Source organism: Plecotus auritus (assembly GCF_963455305.1).
Source record: "Plecotus auritus genome assembly, chromosome: 8".
Taxonomy (NCBI): Eukaryota; Metazoa; Chordata; class Mammalia; order Chiroptera; family Vespertilionidae; genus Plecotus; species Plecotus auritus.
This window is the reverse complement of record NC_137782.1, coordinates 27,623,995-27,637,118: the sequence shown is the minus strand read 5'-3', so window position 1 is coordinate 27,637,118 and position 13,124 is coordinate 27,623,995. Positions and strand designations below refer to the sequence as shown.

The 13,124-nt window shown below is 43.7% G+C and overlaps 1 protein-coding gene across 1 annotated transcript in view; it reads right to left on the bottom strand.

The window, feature by feature from the left end:
* EYA2 (EYA transcriptional coactivator and phosphatase 2) overlaps positions 1-13,124 on the bottom strand; it is a 219,510-nt gene that overhangs the window by 119,857 nt on the left and 86,529 nt on the right. The window contains exon 5 of the mRNA XM_080684634.1: positions 8,794-8,910. Coding sequence (XP_080540760.1) covers positions 8,794-8,910 — 117 coding nt within the window. The remainder of the gene's footprint in view (positions 1-8,793; positions 8,911-13,124) is intronic.

The window sequence follows — 13,124 nt, the reverse complement described above, 5'->3', positions numbered from 1 at the left end:
TTTACCCACTGATTTAGATGCCATCTACCCTATATTCTAAATTCCCTGATATGTTTGTCTCTTTCAGGATCATAGTCTCCTGTTAGTCAAGCAGTCTGTTCATACATTAGAACTACACTGTTTTGATTATTGTAGCTTTATCATATGTTTGGATATTCGTTTGCCTTGCACCTCATCACTCCCCTTTGGCATCATTTTCCAAATCTAATCTCCTAGTTCACAGAAAAGGTAACACAAATTGTCAAATATCTAAAAAGACAATCAGCTTTGTATCACACTTACTAATTAGTGTTAAACTGAGATGCTATTTTTCATGCATCAGATTGGCAAAAACTCCAATAATGAGAAGATGGGGTTGATGAAACAGGCACGTTCAGACAATGCTGGTGGGTGTTTAAATCGGTAGACTCCATATGGAGGTCACCTGGAGCTATCTACCAAATTTAATATCGACTTTCCCTTGACCCTGAACTCCACTTCTGGAAACTTGTCCTTCAGATATAATTGCAGAAAACAAAATGATATACAGATAGAGTTATTCATAGACACATTGGTGGTAATTGCAAAAGACTGTAAATACCCATCAAGGAACTGGTTAAATCATTTATAGCACATCACTCAATGGAATAATAGGCATCTGTGAAAAGAATGACTTAGAAAGTTCTCCAAAGTATATAGCTGAACGAAGAAAGCAAAGTGTAGAAGAGTGGGTATAGTATGTTACCTATGAAAATAAGAATACACCCAAGTGTTTCTGCCATAATCTGAAGTCATACTGAAAGGCCGTGCATTGGGCAAAATTGTGCACTAAAATAAAGGGGCTTATGAGTAAAAGTAGGCTTGGGCAGACTGCTAAAAAACAGTGCAGCATTATAACCAGGGCATTAACAAAAGCAATACAGTCCCAATAAAAATAACAGAACAGTGAAAAAAATAAATCTATAATAATAAAAGCATAATATGCTAATTAGACCGGACGTCCTTCTGGACAAAGCCACGGTGGCAGGGGTCGAGGCAGAGGCCCCCAGTTGTGGTGGGGGGCTGGGGCTGAGGCAGAGGCAGAGGCAGCTGAGCCCCTTGCATGAATTTTGTGCATCGGGCTTCTAGTAAGTAAATAAAAAATACACCGTGGAGAAGACTTCGCTTTCAAAAGGAGCTGAAGGTATCTTAATGGAAGGGAGTTCAAGGACAGTGGAGGTGCTGAATGATGGAAACAAGGGCAAAAAGTGCGAAGTTTGGGGGAACTGCAAAGTAAGTTCTTCAAACACAGAGCATGTGGCCACGCTGAGGTCAGAGGAAGAACACAGGGCACCAGGAACAGAACGGAATTCCTGCAAGGTTGGTTTCCTTTCCTGTGTTGTGCATTTTGCAGTCACTGTGTGGACTGAAGAGCACGCTAATGAACCAGTGCAGCATTGCTTCTTCTTCTGGTCGAGACTGAGTCTGGGGACTGGCTTTACCCCCTCCCATGAAATAATTTAAAACTAGATTTCCAAGACATTGGGCATCAGACAATGAAAGACAGTGATGCTTGAGAGAAGGGAAATGAGTGTTGAGCCATATGACTGCCCCAATGTGGAAAGTCCCTAGGGAGAGGACCCAGGTGGTGCCCAGCGGCCTCTGAATTGAGAAGATGGAGCTGCCAGTCCAAGGAGGCCAAAGTGGAGAGAATTAACTGAGCAGAGTGCCAGAAAAAAGGGAGCGGCGCTGCGGGAGACATTTCCCTTGGGAGTACTGATTAGCACATACCTGTAAGGAAATTACTCAAGGCTGGAAGAGAACCACCTCAAAAGAGTAGAACAATCCTCAGAGCTCATAATAAAGTCTCAAATTTGTACTCCTTTCTTCTCTGACCACAGCTACATAAAACTGAGAGTTCAGTTCCTATTCCCACCAGCCAGAGTGGAAACCTCATAATTCATGGAGCACTGGGTAGAATACTCAGAAAGGCTCCCTCACTAGTGGAAAAGACTGGTTAGGTTGAGAGAGCTGTAGACCAAATGCTGCTCTGCTCTCCCTAACAAAGCTTAAAGCAAGACCTGAAAGACTCAAATTATTTCCATGTAACTTAACTGCTTCCCAGAACAAAGCTCAAGAATATTTATAGGAATATAAAAATGTCTAGCACTCAACAAGGTAAAATTCACAATGTCTGTCATCCAATCAAAACTTAGCAGGCATGCAAAGAAGCAAGAAAATATGACCTTTAGGAGAAAAATCAATGAATATGAACCCAGAAACGACACAGATAGAATTAGTAGCTAAGCAAATTAAAACAGTTATTATAACTATATTCTGTTTGTTCAAGGAGCCAGAGGAATGACTGGACAGACATGGAAGGTATTTTTTAAAAGTCCCAAATCAAGCTTGTAGAAGTTAGAACTATGTCTGAGATGAAAACTTCCTAGGGTGTAATTAACATCAGAGCAGATACAGCAGAAGAAAAAATTAGTGAACTTGAAGACATGAGGGTGTGTGTGTGTGTGTGTGTGTGTGTGTGTGTGTGTGTAATATTTGAAGAAATAATAGCTGAAAAATTTCCAAATATGATGAAAACTATAAACTCACAGATCTAAGAAGCTCAATGAACCCAAAACCCTATAGTCCTGAAGAAGACTACACCAAGGCACATTAAAATTAAACTGCTTAAAATCAGTGATAAGGAAGAAATCTTAAAAGCAAGTGAATCAATCCACCTTCAGAATTATACTGGTATCATTACCTTACTTATGACTCATGTATGAGTTAATTATTGTTATAGGAACATGCAATATAATGGATTGTGTACATGTTTGCTTCTATTTGCAAAAGGAAATTCTGGATGGATCCATGGAACCTGGTTCAAGTGCTGAACCGCTTGGGGTTTAGGAACTGAGTGGATGTGGGATGAAGGTGGGAAAGCAATTTCTGTAGCTGTGTAACTAGGTAAATGTGTAACCTTGCTCAAAACACTTATATAAAAGAGGAGTAACTTTAAGTGTATCTTTTCTTTCTTATTACAAAAGGAAAATATATCAGCGGGAGGGGAAGAAGGGAGTGATGACTAATGGGCATGGGTTTCCCTTCGGGTAATGAAAAGGTTGTGGCATTAGACAGTGGTGATGGTAAGTATAGCAAAACCACTGACTTGTACACTTTAAAAGGATGAATGTTATGGTATGTGAATTGTATCTCATAAAAAATAAATTAACAAAAATACAGAAAAAAGGACTATATACACGTTCACCATGAAAAAATTAGAGAATCAAAGAATTTTAACATAGCCCGGCCAGTGTGGCTCAGTTGTTGAGCATTGACCTATGAACTAGGAGATCACGGTTCGATTCCCAGTCAGTGCACATGCTGGGTTGCAGGCTGGTCCTCAGTGGGGGGTGTGCAGGAGGCAGACAATCAATGATTCTCTCTCATCATTGATGTTTCTCTCTCTCTCTCCCTCTCCCTTCCTCTCTGAATTAATAAAAATGTATTAAAAATAATTTTAACATAGGAAGAAGCCTAAAGATCATTGCAGCGAGGCCTTCCCTGTGAGTGCGGAACATTCGTTTGGTGAGAGGGTCCCTGTTTCAAATCTACCTGGGAAAATCGACAAGTGAATTCCATTCTTGGAGAGACACAGGCACGTCAGTCTGCAGGAGCTCTGAAAGTCCTGCAGCAAAGACATCTATTCAACTTCGAGCCACACGCTATTTACCAAATGTACTTGATGTATGTGACCATGCCCTTCTCTGACCTCTTTATTTTTTCAGTGAGCGTCAGAGCTGTGAAACACAGACCGTGAGAGTTCAGTGACTTGCCCAAGGCCACACAGATTTTGCATGCCAGAGATGGTGCTAGATTTCATAAATCTGACACAAACTGGCTTTGGAAGTCTCAGGCTGAGTTCACTTGGCTTATAAATCCTTTCACTGGCCTCATAATTTTCCTACATGTCCTCGAATCCCATACTTCTGTATTGCTCCTGAATGGTTCACTTTGGGTTCTGAGCTTTAGCATTCATGTTCCCTGGTTTTTGGTAAATACAAAAGTGACTTCCATGGAAGAGGGTTCCTAAATATGTTTAAGTTCCTCTAAAATGAGGGGTTTATGCTGATTCAACAGTCTCAGGTTTGGATTCCTCTTTTCTCTGACCACAGCTACTTAAAACTGAGAGTTCAGGGAAGAGAAATGAATATGGGAAGAACACAGACCATCAGACATGAAATTAGAATAACAATAAAATAATATCTGTGGAGTACTTAGTTTATGGCAGGTGGCGTTCTTTTTTAAAAAAATATATATATTTTATTGATTTTACAGAGAGTAAGAGTGAGGGATAGAGAGTTAGAAACATCGATGAGAGAGAAACATTGATCAGCTGCCTCCTGCACACCTCCCACTGGGGATGTGCCCGCAACCAAGGTACATGCCCCTGATCGGAATCGAACCCGGGACCCTTCATTCCGCAGGCCGATGCTCTATCCATTGAGCCAAACCGGTTAGGGTGGGGGTGTTCTTAATACTTCACAACCATTAACTCATTTATTCAGCACCCCATGCATTAATATCCCCATTTTATGGGGGAAAAAACTGAGGTAATAGTAAGTAACTTGGCTCAATGTCACATTACATAAGTGGGAAGTTAACTTAGTTTGACTTGAGAGTTACTGCTTTTAACTACCATGTTACGAAAGGAGTAATAACAAGGACAACCAGGCTTTATGGCCTCATCTTATGTGCCCAAGAATCATTCCATTTAGTCCTCCTGGCAGCCCCATTAGGCCAGCTCTCCTGCTATGATGCCAATCCCACAGATGAGGAAACTGAGGCACAGAGAAGTCGAGAGCCTCACCCAAGAGCCATGGTGTGTGGGACAGAGCGGGACTGACTGCAGCCAGGTCCAGAGAGCTTAGCCTCTTACAACACACTCTCAAGATGGCTTTTTTCTTCTCTTTTTAATCTTTGTGGTCATTTCTGTGAACAGCAGTGTTTTGGCAGGAGAAGCCAAAAAGAAACAACAACAAAAACCAAACCCATAAGAAATACATTTCAGCTATAAAAACCCTTGGGTGAACTTAAAAAAAGAAAATAAACAATCATGCAAAGGCTGGGCGAATGTTGTGAACTTTTCTCCTTTACGTTTATTGTACATTCGGTGGAGAGGCAGTGTTATCCAAACAGATACAGATCTCAAACCGGGGCCTTGAAGGGTGATGGCTCTGCAGAAGTTTCTGAGATTTGGTATAAGACCGAGGGGGTAGGCCTTGGGCTTACCTACTGCTTGCCATGTGATTATACATAAGCCACTCTGCTGCAGTGCCTCAGTTTACTCATCTGTAAAATGATGGGGTGGTCCTTACTTAGGTTCTTTTGCTTCTACAAAATTATAATTTTAATTTTTAGAAAAGAAAGACCCATTTTAGCTTCTAAGCATGGACTAATTTCACTCCAAGTCAATGCTTTCAGGCCTAAAATTGAGTCTCAGCCTCCCTCTTCATTCCCTCAACCACGGTCTTCCATTCTGAAATGCGCACAGAGTAGTTGGGAGAGTTTATTTCTCCTCTGGAGCAACTTGAAAAAAAAAGTTAATAGGAAGCACATGGGCATGGTGTGTGAGCGTTCTGTGTGTTTGTGTTTGAAAAAAATACATCAGGAGGAATATGTCAGGCTTGCAAAATGCCTGGGCTGTCTCAAGAGTGGTTTATGGCCATTAGCATTAGACTGAAGGCACTTAATTGGGACAAAGTCCAGCTGCTGCCGTAGCCTTTCTGGCTTCTTGGCCATAAGGAAGATTAAGAAAATAACCTGGATTATTCTCATGGTGGGGCGGGTGAGGAAGAGCAAGAGATCTTTTTTCCATTTGTGAGGGGTTAGCGGGGATGGTGGTGGTGGTGGGGTGGGGTGTAGGCCAGGCTAACCCATGGAGAATCATCTCCTAGAACAGTGGTCAGCAAACCATGGCTCGTGAGCCACACGCGGTTCTTTGGCCCCTTGAGTGTGGCTCTTCCACAAAATACCACAGCCTGGGTGAGTCTATTTTGAAGAAGTGGCGTTAGAAGAAGTTTAAGTTTAAAAAATTTGGCTCTCAAAAGAAATTTCAATCGTACTGTTGATATTTGGCTCTGTAGACTAATGAGTTTGCCGATCACTGTCCTAGAAGAATCTACAAGAGCTGGAGGGCAGGATGTTGTGGTGGTTATCCTCCTGGGCTCTGGAGTGCAATTGCCTGGCTTCAAATCCCACCACCACAGCCATGTGACCTTGGCCAAGTTACTTTGCCATTTTGTAGCTCAGTATCTCTACCTGTAAGAATGGGATCATGATAGAACCTATGTCATCAGCCTATTGGGAAGATGAAGGGGAATGACGTATATGCAGAGCTTAGGAGTCCCGAAGGAGTCCTGGAAATAACACTAGGAGGATCAGCATGGGCTCCAAAATTTCAGAAACCCGAGTCAGAATCCCAGCTCGGAACACTTGGACTCTGTGATCTCAGGCAAGTCACCTCTCCTCTCTGAGCCTCATTTTCATCATCTGTAAAGCAGAGCTGATGGTGCCCACCTCCCATGGTTGCTGTAAGGACCAGAGGGGAAATAACATTATTCGTCATAGCCTGGTCCAGGGAAGGTGCCTGCTTCACCTTCTAACCTCATTTTCCTTACTCACTATACCAAGATTCACGAGTCTGCTTTGGAGTCCTTCAACAATGAGAGCCTTTTCCTACCTCAGGGCCTTTGCTGTCCCCTCTTCCTGGGCTGTCCTGTCTCCAGCTGCTCACATGGTTGGATCTTTTTTATCACTCACCACCTGAGTAATGTCCATCACCATTCCCCAACTCATTGCCCATCACACTGCCCTGTTTTTGTCTTTTACAAGCTTTACCAATATTTATAGCCACCTATTTATTTGTTAATTATTGCCTGTCCCTCTCCTTGAGAGAATTGTCTTTGTTGACTGCTGTACCCCCATGGTGACAGGCATACAGCTGGTGCTCAGTAATAGAGAATAAATGATGAGTGGATGGGGAGCCATGCCTATATAACTTAACTCACTTATTACACAGCGGGGTGGGGAGGGGCTACCAGAATGGGGGAGGGTGGACTATGTTTGCTATTCAACCTCTTAGATGTCTTAGATGCCCAAGGCAGTAAGTTCTGTTGCTATTGGCAGAGCTGGAAAAAAAAAAAAAAACTGGCTTGAGATTGGCCCAAATGCAAGTTCAAGTTCAGTGTCTTCACAAACCTTTATTATTGAGATTGGTACCACAATTCACTCTGTACTTAGAGAAGGTCCCAGCAGCTTGTACCCTTCAAGGGTACTCAGAAAGGCCACTGTGGGATGACAGAGGTGACAAGAGAGGAAGAGGAGGTAGGGCAGTACCATGACGAAAAGCATGGGCTTTGGAGTTGGGATTCTACCAGACCACCAAGAGACCCGATTCAGTCTGTTTCCGTTGCATTTGTAGATCAGTCATTCCCTCTATGTCTCAGTTTCCTCTCCTGGAAAATGGGAACAATACCAGCACCAATGCTTTGGAGTGTCATGAAGACTGTATCAGATAATCCAGCAACATCAGGTGGCATGTGGTGTCTGGCCAATGTCAGCTGATGGTGTCACCAGCAGTCTGCTGCAGACTTTACATGGAAGTATTCCAAGTGCTGGGCATCAGTGCTCAGCGCCTGTTTCTCCTACATACGCCTATGATTATTTGCTGAATTTTCACAATGATTTTACCTAAAAGGCTGGACTTGACATTCATTTTAAAGAATGTAAAGTGACAATATATGCAAATAGTTTTTAAAGAGAAAAGTACAATCACTCATTAGCCCACCACCTTGTCATTACCTCTTCAGGTTTGCACATAACTTTTCTTGACCCTTGGTGGTCATTTTCACCAGCTTTCATGAAGAAAAAAACACCAGGATGAAGATCTCCAAAAGTACTGTCACCAGCCCTCTGTTCCATGCATCAGCCCTAACATGCTCCCAATGGTGGACTGGAGAAGAGAAGGGGCCCATTGGGGGTAAAAGAGTGGAGGTGGACACAGGAGAATCTCGTAGGCCAGTTTCTTGGTCCATTTGAGGAGGGAGTTATGCACTGGAGTTCTTTCTTCTCCTCCAAAGGCCACCTTATGGGGATGCAGCCTTCAATCTCCTGCTGAAATAGCTCCTTTATTTGCCTGGCCACTATTCCCACCACCCAGCACTTCTCTGAGTGGGCAGTGAACTTCCTGTCTATCACACTTAAAATCAAAGCCAACAGCCCTCAAGGCCTGTGTGATTCAGCTCTGCCTTCTCTCCAACACTCTTACCTCCTATGTCCCCGACTCTACTCCAGCCTTGCTGGTCTTAGTTCTGTGCCTCAAATATGCCAAGACATTTCCCTCCATACAGCGTTTGCACTGACTTTTCCCTCTGCCTGGAATGCTCTTCCCATAGGTCTGCACATAGCTGGCTTCACTCACTCTTTGGGTTTTTGTCCAACAAAGAGTCTTTCCTGATGACTCTACCTAAAGTTACATATCCAATGCCTCTTGACCCCCCCACAACTGCTCATCACTCCCTATCCAAACACCACACTTATTTGCTTCTATTTGCACTCAACTCCTCCCAAATTAGTCGGTTTATTTGTTGCTTTGTTTAGTATCAGTTTCTATGAGGGCATATCTCATATCTGTTCTGTCCACTGTAACTCCATTACTTGAGATAGATCCTGGCACATAGTAGGTACTCAAATCTGCTGAATAAATGAATGAATGATACCCAACTCAGGCAATGCCTTGGAGAGGGCAGGGGGGGGCCGCAGTGCCACACTGACCGTGCATCTGGTAGGTGTACGGGCTCTGTCCGGTGGGTGGGGTGCTGAAGCTGGAGCCATAGCTGAGGAATCCACTCTGGCCGGGGGAATGGTTCAAGCTGTCTTCTGTCTTGATGCCTTGGAAGGAGGAAGAAGAAGCACCAGGGACACGTGATTAGGATGCTCCCTTGTCACCTGCAGAAGAGCTACTGAGTCAAGACAGCGTGCAAGTTTATCAGCTTCCAAACCAGGAGTTGCAAACTGTTGGCTTGTGAACCAAAGTTAGTCTACAGACATATTTTGCTAAGCCTGCATATTTTTAAGGAAAATCTGAATTTGTTTTTGTTTAAAAATCAGGAGGATTTCACCCCAAAATCTGGACTTATGCTTTCTCTTGAACAATGGGATGGTGCTATGCCTGTGTTCCCATGTGACAACAAGCTACCAGAGGCTTCCCGGATTGTGTACCCAGGTCACCCTGGATCCTGTGCTGTCTCTGAGACAATGAGGCTGGTTTTAAGGTGCTATATTTTGCACCTGTGGCCAGCTTCCTGCTTCCTGCTTCCTGCCTGGCTCTGAAGGAAGTGAGTTTACAACCCCCTACTCCATGGAGCAGCACCCTGTATGGTTTAAAGTTCATCAGGAGTTTGGGTGAAGGTGTTAAATGAACCATCCTTCCTCTATAATGATGATTCCACTTAACCCTAAGACACATTCTCTGTTTTTTGTCTTGGAGGAGGGGGAGGTGATGCTTATCCAAAAGCCACAGTTACAAATATCCCTTCTGTTTTGGCCAAACACTGACATCTTCTCCAAACTGCAGGCTCCAATCCCATGAGCAACTGGCTGGGGAAGGGACTGTATCAAGGGACGGGGGGCCAATCCACTATCAAAAGACCAGATATTGTATTTTCATTGAAAATGTAATAAACTTTGATTATTTTTGTCCATCTTATAGGTACAAAATAGTACTTTGATACTATTTAAATGTGTGTTTTAAAAAGAACATTTCTAGTTCTGGGGATGGTTTTATAATTGTGGTTTCCCTCCTTCTCACCCATTCACTCCCATAAATGAAGAGAATGCTTAGAGGGGTAAAATGATTCCTTGGTGACTAGGACTAGGTTTCTCTTTATGAAGTAACATACTGATACTTGCCAGCAGGGTTGTCAGGAGATTAAAGGAAGGGGAAAGAATAAATGGATCAGGCTCTGAATGAGGAACTTAGCAACACACATCTCTTTCATTCTCACAACACTCCCACAGAACAGGCAGTATTGCTTTTCCCATTCTAAAGATGTGGAAACTGAGGTTCAGAAAGCCAGGCTTCTCAACGGGGTCTCACAATTGGCCAATAATTCTTAAGTCAAGGTTTTCCCTTCCTTCTCTTGCTGTATCTCAATAGTGGGTGTGAAAGGATTTTAGGCAATAGATGGTATAGGACTTCAGGAGCAATCATGGTGACAGCAACAAGCAGTATTACAGGCACTTTCTTTTGCTCAGTATGATAAGAAGGTTAATGATGTATAGTGGGTGTGAAAGGATTTTAGGCAATAGATGGTATAGGACTTCAGGAGCAATCATGGTGACAGCAACAAGCAGTATTACAGGCACTTTCTTTTGCTCAGTATGATAAGAAGGTTAATGATGTATAGTGGGTGTGAAAGGATTTTAGGCAATAGATGGTATAGGACTTCAGGAGCAATCATGGTGACAGCAACAAGCAGTATTATAGGCACTTTCTTTTGCTCAGTCTGATAAGAAGGTTAATGATGTATAGTGTACCTGGAGTCAAATCTAAACTCCTTGGGTGGCTCCAAGGTCCTACATGACCTCTGCTCACCACTCTGACCTTTGCTTGCTCCACACTTCCTCACTCACTCTTCTCAAACTGTGTGCTCATTTGTTTTAGTGGCCAGATAGAAATCCAAAGTATGAATATCACTGTTTATTCAGCCAGTCCCCTGATGATGGACTCTAGGTGGATTCTAATTTTCTTACCATCACCACCTGTGACAGAATGGACATGCCTCCTCACGCAGTGTTAGAGTGCTTGTCTAGCTTGGATATGAGAAGTGGAATTGCTGAGTCCAAGAGCATGTACATTTTTCATTTTAAATAGATACAGAAAAAACTGCGAGAATATGCTCATTCATTCATTCATTCATTGCACAAACATGCAAACATTAATTCCACAAACACATGCCAGGGTTGCAAACTATGGCCCATGGGCCAAATGTGACTTTCTGCCTGTTTTTGTAAACCACGTTCTATTGAAACACAGACATATCCACTCACTTGTGCATTATCTGGCACTTTCAAGCTACAATGATAAGAGTCCAGTAGTTTTAATACTGTAGGGCCTGCAAAGCCAAAATTCACTGTCAGGCTTTTTTACAGAAAAAGTTTGCTGGCCCCCATGGCACACAAAGAAATGATAAACAGAGGAATGATAAACATCAATTCCAGGGCTGTGAGTATCTCTTAGAAGAAAGGAACAGAGCCTCCCTTTACATTTTATTTTTTAAGTTGGATGGTCAGTTTATATGGGTATCTGCAGTGTTACTCTTTATGCTTTTACATATGTCCTTGAATGTTGCATAATCAATTGAGAAAAAGACTCAATACTCCTAATCTCCTTGCCTCTAGTTTATTCAATTGTGTTATTTCCCGGCAACTACATAAATAAAGGTAATAATGCTAGCTGCCAAGGAGCATAACGAAAGTTTCCTAACACGATTCAACAAGGTTTCTCCAGACAGTGAGCAAACACTGCTTGCTCAGGCACTGGCATATGTGAAGGGCAATGGCTTTTCATCCCACCTGTCATTATTCAGTGACAAGGACATCCCAGGTGTACATAGCAGCCTGGCTTCTACGCATTGATTGAGCATTTTCTGTGGGCCAGGCCCTGTGAGCTAAGCCCTTCATGTAGGTCAGGGATTGGCAAACTATGGTCCATGGGCCAAATCTGGCCCACTGCCTGCTTGTGTCAATAAAATTTTATTGGAACACACATTCATTACATACTCTCTGTCTGCTTTTACGCTCCAGTGGCAGAGTTGAGTAGTTGTGACCAAGACTGTGTAGGCCACAAAGCCGAAACTATTCACTATCCGGCCGTTTACAGAAAACGTAGCCGGGCCCCTATGCAGATGATCTCATTGCATCTTCACAGCAACCGCAAGGAGGCCAGACGTGGTTTGGCTCCACTGTATGAACGACGGAACTCACCCAGGGCCTCAGGACCAGCAAGGGGCCGCGGTGGGGTGTGAGCCCAGGATGTGCGTGCTCTTAACACCTATGCTGTGCTGTCAGAGAACAGACTCTCTGAAAGTAACTGAAACCATACAATGACTTTGAACCAAATTAATTTCCCCCTGATGCCATGTTTTGTCTGGGAATAGGAGTTTCTCTTTTGTGCTGAAAAATAATATGGCTTCATTTTTCTTGGCTGTTGGCCAGGCGGGTAACTTACGTGTGACTGTATCACAAGTCTTCTAGCACAGGAGGGACAGAAAGTTAAAAGTGGTGCCCACACCTGTTGGCCAAGGTCTATCACAGGTAATCCCCCAGGATTTATGGAATGCACACTCTGGCAACGAAGCTTGGTCTTGGGCTTGGACTTCTGAGCCAGGCTGTCTGGGTTTAATTCCACCTCTGCTACCAATCTGGGTCACCTTGGGAGTTATTTGCCCTCTCTGAGCTCCCACTATTTATCCCTCAAAAGAGGATAATGGTGGGACCTTCCCCGTAGGGTTAAGGAATTAGTGGACATATAGCACTGAGAACTGTGGGTGGCAGCCGCTCAACCAGGCTGACCATTATCAATGCCTGACCCGATGCCCACAGGACTTGCCACTGCCACCTTTAGGACTGCTCTTGAATCTGTCTATTTCTGTGTGTACTGCCCTGTCCTGGGCTCCCACCACCACCCCACTCCTTCCTGTATCAGTCTCCCCTTGGCCTGCCTGCTTCTCCTCTGCTTCCCTGTAATCCAACGTCCCCATAGCAGCTAAGTGACCTGGAAAGCACCCAGAATGTACCCTACAGCCCTCAGTTTATACACCTGCCAATGAGAGTTCCTGTTTTACTTGTAATAAAATCCCAAATCCTTCCAAGGCCTCTCGGGCTCTGCCCACCTTGTTCCCCACTGTGCTCCAGCTGACTGGACTTCTTAGACTTGCCAAATGCCTTCCCATCCCAGGCCTTCCAACTTTGGTCCCCTCTGCCTGAACGCTCTCCCTCCTGAGCTTGCTCATGCTCATCTCTTAGTGCTCAGCTCCTCATCTAAAAGGGCTGCATGGCCCTGTAGCCTAAATTATTCTTCCTTTACACCATGTATCCATATC